The sequence below is a fragment of the Loa loa genome (assembly GCF_000183805.2).
Source record: "Loa loa unplaced genomic scaffold supercont3.250, whole genome shotgun sequence".
NCBI classification, from domain to species: domain Eukaryota; kingdom Metazoa; phylum Nematoda; class Chromadorea; order Rhabditida; family Onchocercidae; genus Loa; species Loa loa.
In genome coordinates this window covers 34,290-40,400 of record NW_018108430.1, presented here as the reverse complement: position 1 = coordinate 40,400, position 6,111 = coordinate 34,290, and the positions used below count along the sequence as shown (strand labels likewise).

Below are 6,111 nucleotides of genomic sequence, written 5' to 3'. Positions count from 1 at the left end.
TTATTATTATTATTATTATTATTATTATTATTATTATTATTATTATTATTATTATTATTATTATTATTATTATTATTATTATTATTATTATTATTATTATCATTATTATTATTGCTGTTGTTGTTGTTGTTGTTGTTGTTGTCATTAAATGTTTTAATGATTACAATTAATGATTGATACTTTTTAAAATATGAAATTAATGCAAAAGATAATCCATTTATTCTCGAAAATTAATTAATCATTTATTTCATTACACTTTATGCAATTGTAACATTGCTATCTCACGTTTTATCATTTCTTCTATCAAATTGATGTAAAATTAATTACGTATTTGAAGTGAAAATTTTAGCAATATTACAGTTTCTTTATCACACATCCATATTATATATGGATTAAAGTGTTATCATATTAAAACATACTTAACATCAAATATTGCTATAACTTTATATTCTTATCTTAAGTATATCTTAACATAACAAACTGGGATGTGCTTTACTCAGGATGCATTCTTAAATGTGACAAAGTGACCAAATAGTCAAATGGTCAGGTAAAGATGACAAATAAAACGCGATAAAAACTTTTCTAATTCATTTGTTCAATTTCTGCAGTCTTATATGATCTCTGTTTAGACTATTCGAAAAGTTATTTTAAAAAAGAATGGGCGATTATTTATAATGAACGATGCTTGATAGTTTTTTGATATAGCTTGCCCGATATTTCTCAAATGAAACGATCAATGATTTTGTTGAGGATTTCAAAAGCTATAATAAAACTATTTGAGATTATCAAAATAATCAATATGACTTTTTTTTTGTTTTTTGATAGATGTTTGGAAATTTTCAAAAGTGTTTTCGAGCTAATTCCACTGTTCCAACATTAAAAGAAATGTTGCATAAGATGGAGTTTACTGTCAATCTATCATTATTCATTTGTTATTGCTAATTTGAATAAAGAAAAAAAAGGAAAAAACTAATTTATAAAACTGATTTATTTAACTGATTTTATTCAAACTGATTTATTTTTTTAAAAAATTTATTTTAAACTGATCCATTTTTTTTTTTTAAAAAAAACCTGTCTTTTTGATTATTAGTCAATTCATGAAGTTCCCATGTTCAGAAGAATCTTCTCAACTTCTGTGAGTTAATTTCAATTGTCACACCTCAAATTGTCACATGACCGTTGCATAACTAACAATCAATTCCTTGAAACTTCAATTTATCATAATTTTTATCATTCTGATAAGTAAAACTTAATCATTCCCCTGATACTGTTGCCATTTTAAAACTTGTAATAAATTTTCTTCGGTATCCATCAAAACTATTCAGTCTGTTAATTTGTGCATTTGATTTTAAAACTGTTTCTTACCATTATTTCAAACAGCAACGGACATCAAGCTGTCACCATCGGATAGAATATGTCAAATGTCACATGCAAATTCCACAAAATTATCGAAATTTGTTTTATATTGTTATGCACTTTAAGTGATCAGCAATTTCTAGAATTAATGACAAGAATATTATGCATAATTAAATATTATTTTATCAAGTCAAGAGAGTTTCTCACGGCAAGCATTGGTTTCTTTTTCAAAGCAAGCAATTTTGCGCCCAAAATTGCGCCCCAATTTGTTATTGTTGCTGAAATCATTACGATAATTATACCAACAAGCAGAAATGATTATGCAATGGAAAAAAAGAAAAGATTTAAAAATTACCATAATATCATTTTATACTATCAACTTAACAATCATTAAATTGTTTTACCTCTTTTTTTCTTGAAAAAGTAATTAATCAGGATTAAGTATTATCAATTAATCGATCCACTATTATGTAAACATACATTTTCCTACTTATACTTTCGATATTTCAACATCCATTAGATGAGTAATTAGCTGCTTATTATTTCCAACTTGTCGAATTTAGAATTTGCAATAAAACCCATACCTGAAATTGATTCGAATCCATTTTCATTTGAGTTCGCATTGCAAAAATGACAAGGATTGAAGTCAAGGAGGTGAAAAACATACCGCTAACAGCGAAACCACACAATATAAGAAAGATGTATAGGAATCCGTTTGCCATATTTGAAATCAAACAAATGAAATTTTGTTGAATTCTGAAATTAAAGACTTAACGGAATACATATAACCCTTTATAAATTACTTCAATTAAAAAAAAAGAACGGATTCTATTGACGACAGATTCTTATATTTAATGTTTGGTTAGTGGCATTTATCAATGAATCATTCTTGAAGGATTTGTCTTGAACAGAATCACCCAAGTTTTAAAGGATTTACTTCACAATCTTTCATGTCAATCATCCAGAAGCACTTGCAGGTCACAAATGGATGATGAAAAAGACAAGGTAAAGGAACGAAATGAATGGAATCTAAATGAGAAGTTTCAGGAAAAGATTGGAAGAGGAAATGATGAAGCTCATAAATTATCTAAAACTTAAAAATTATGCCTTTTTTAGTAGACATCGTCTGAATCATTCATGTCTTTTTGTTTTATAATTTAATTAATTGTCCCATTTTTATAACCAGAAAAGAGGGAAGGCGAATAAAATAAGATGATTGAAAAGAAAATAATGGAAACAGAAAAGGAGAGAGAAAAAAAAAAAACGAGATTTCATCCATTCAATGATTTGATTTTCCTACGAGTATTTTTCTTCATCATACTTCAAAACTATTCAATCTATTAATTTGTGCATTTGATTTTAAAACTATTCCTTGCCATCATTTCATGTAGTAATTGGATATGAAATTGTCACCGTTGGATGGAATAAAAAAAAAAAAGTTTAAAATGTCGTGCGCAAATTTCGTAAAATAATTAACATTTATTTTGTATCATTATGTATTCTAAATAAATGATCAATAATCTATAGAATTAATGATATGAATATCACAGATATTTTCACATGTCATTTTATCAGATCAAGAGAGTTTCTCATAAAAAGCATCGAATTCTCTTCCAAAGCAAACAATTTTGTGTCCAACATTGCGCCACAATTCATCAATGTTGCTGCAAAATCAATTATGGTAATTATATCAAAAAGCAGAAATGATTATGCAAAATTATTTCTTTTCTAACAAAAAAAAAGGAAATCTATTTGGATGATATTTCATTTAAACTTAAAACTTATCAAACTGAATGTTTTTGGAACGAATTCAAAGTTAAGTATTATCAATAAGTTAATTGACTATTATGTAAGCATACATTCTTCTACTTGTGCTGTCGTTGATTCAATGTTAATCAAATTGGGAATTAATTGTTCATTATCCCACAATTTATCAGTTTTACAATTTGCGTTAATCATTTGTCCACCTGGAATTGATGCCAATTCATTTTCATCTATCATCTCATTGAAATTAAAAAGTGTTGAAAGAAGATGGAAAACACACCTGCACCAGCAGCGCATAATATGCAAAAGACATATAAGGATTTGATAATCATAGTTAATTGGTGAAATTCGTTGAATTCTGAAATGTAAATTAATTTCAAATATGATACTTAACATTGAATCTTTATCATTTCAATTAGAAAAGAATCATTTTATTAAGGATAGATTCGTATATTCAATGTTTAATTAGTGACATTTATCAATAAATCATTTTTGGAAGCCCAAATTTCAAAGGATTTACTTGACGACCTTTCACATCATTCATCTAAAAGCGTTTGTTGGGTCGAAAACGGATGATAAGAAAAAGAGGCGAAGTAAAGAAACGGAATGAACGGAATCTAAGTGAAAAGTTTCAGGTTAAAATATCAAAGGATGAAATGATTAAATTTATAAATTGGAAAAGATTTTAAATTATTCCTTTTATAGTCGTTTGAAAGAGTTGAACATTTCACTTTGTTCTCTTTTTTTCCTTTTTTTTTAATTATTCGATTATTTGTCAGATTTTTAGGGTGAAAAAAAAAGGTTGAATAAGTAAAAAACAAGATTTCATCCATTCAATGATTTAATTTTCCTGTAACAACCATCCATTAACAACTTTGTAAATAGTTGTTTTCACTAAATGTTTAATTTTAAAATTCGGAAAAATCAAATTTAAAGAAAGTCAAACTATCAACCAGTTATCACTTATAAAGAATAGACATTGAAATTATATATTAAATTTCACCAACAATCATTGAAATTTTTGCTCGGATTTCAACAGATGGTCGAAAGTACCAATTTTCAGGTGGGAAGTACCAATCGGTAAAAACTTTAGTCAGCCTATCATGTAGCATCCTGCAAGCAATAAGACATGATCTATATGTTTCTGGGAAAAGCAAAGAAATTAATTGTCTCATAAGCAAAGACCGCTGATAGCGGGTTTTCTCATTAACTGTAAAAGGGATTTTGAAAAACTGTTGATATGCTTCTTTTTTTTTCCAGTTTGAATAAATTTTAAACAGCCTGTACTGCTAAAATCTTGAACAAAAGAGGTGAATCATTAAAAATTAATTTGATACCGTTGGGTATATATTGATATACTATAACAATAAAGTAAGCTAAAATTGTGGATTCATTGTATTTAAGTACTCTAACAAAGGCGGTAATTCTTGTGACCTCAGAACTGACCTCAGAACTATACCAAGATCCTTCCTATCCGAGCATGAAGAGATTTCTTAAAGTATTCCTAGAGATGTTTTTCAACAAGGTTGCTTGGATAGCCAATATCAAGCATCATTAGGCCTCCTTTTCCTATTTTTATTATTAATTTATTTTATCGGAATCATAATTACTGAGTTTGTTGTATTAACATGCTTATCACAATAAAAATTGAATTATCCAAGTTTGTGATATTATTAATCAAAGAAGCAGAAAGAACTGTCAATCATTGTGAGAATTGAAGAAAATCGTTGAAGGCCTATCTCACAGTTCTGTTTCATTTGCTTCTTCTCATCAAAGAATCTCCAATGCAGGTTGGTAGCTAGATTCTTCGGTAGTTAGATTCTCAATGGTAATTTTTTAAATGAATATTTCAAAATGAGACATCTGAAATTTTTGCAAATCTACCCAAAATCATAGATTTATTTTGCAAATCGATATTAAATTTTGATACTGTCATAATTTTTTAGATGACCAATTATCTTCCTGTGTGTTAAAATTTAATTTGAAAATTGAAATTAAAATTTTCCAAAAAAACTATTTGAATATAAAATAAAGGGACTTTTGCAGAAAGTGGTAAACTCGGAAATGGTATCTATCAAATTAGGATAAATGGAAGAAGTTTCAAAATGTGTAAATCAAAATACATGAAATAATAATTGATTGTGTAACATCGCAATTTGAAGTAATAATTATCTCCCGAAATGTTGACAAATTACAGTGTTTCGTCTTATCAGGCTATCAGTAAAGTAATGCAAATGCATAAGAAATTTACATAATCATTGTGTTTTTAGACTCTTTTTAATTAATAAAAAGTAGTAATTATGGTATGTATTTTCGAAAATGAGAAATAAGCTTACCTATTCTTGTGCTAGCTTGCTTATTTATAGTTTAATCTATTCTTGTAGTTTAGAAACCTGTGGAGGATTTGATGAATTCCTGTGAAAGCATTCCTTGCATTATACTGTTTTCTGCGAAAAGATATTGAGAAGCTTTAGAAAGTAATTGAGTGATTGTATGGGATTAGGCAAAAGTTCTCAATTAAATTCGTATGAGGCGTTGTTGTCTTTAAAAAAAAAAAAAAAAATTGAACGCAATCTCTTATTGAGCAATGTTTGCTGAAGATATTACAATTCCATTTTGGTACATCTCATTCATTTGTAACATCAATAAACTGTAGTGATGACACATTCATATCAAATAGTCACCATTGCTTTTTTGGCGCAATATCGATTTCAGGGAAACTTTAAACAGCGAATGATTGAGATGACCGTCGCATATTCTTTTACAAAATCCACTTTTCGTTACATGTAGCCAACCTATTTGGAAAGTTGCCAGTCGTATTTTAAACGGATGATTTTTTTTCGATTATCAGTGTCCATTTACTGAGCTTTTCACTCTTTAATTTACTTCGAATGGTAAACAATCCTTAAATGGGTAACTTTATGTTCACTGACCACATTTAGTTGTAAAAACATTTGCTTCAATGATTACTCCTTCCTTGTAGTTTTTGAT

The 6,111-nt window shown here is 27.7% G+C and overlaps 1 protein-coding gene across 1 annotated transcript; it reads right to left on the bottom strand.

Moving 5' to 3' along the window:
* Nucleotides 1–3,201: 3,201 nt before the first annotated feature.
* Nucleotides 3,202–3,357, bottom strand: LOAG_11801 (hypothetical protein; the record flags this gene model as incomplete). Its single annotated transcript, XM_003147319.2, has 1 exon — nt 3,202–3,357. One exon carries the CDS (start codon nt 3,355–3,357, stop codon nt 3,202–3,204), a length of 156 nt encoding a protein of 51 aa, XP_003147367.2.
* Between the last annotated feature and the right edge of the window lie 2,754 nt (nt 3,358–6,111).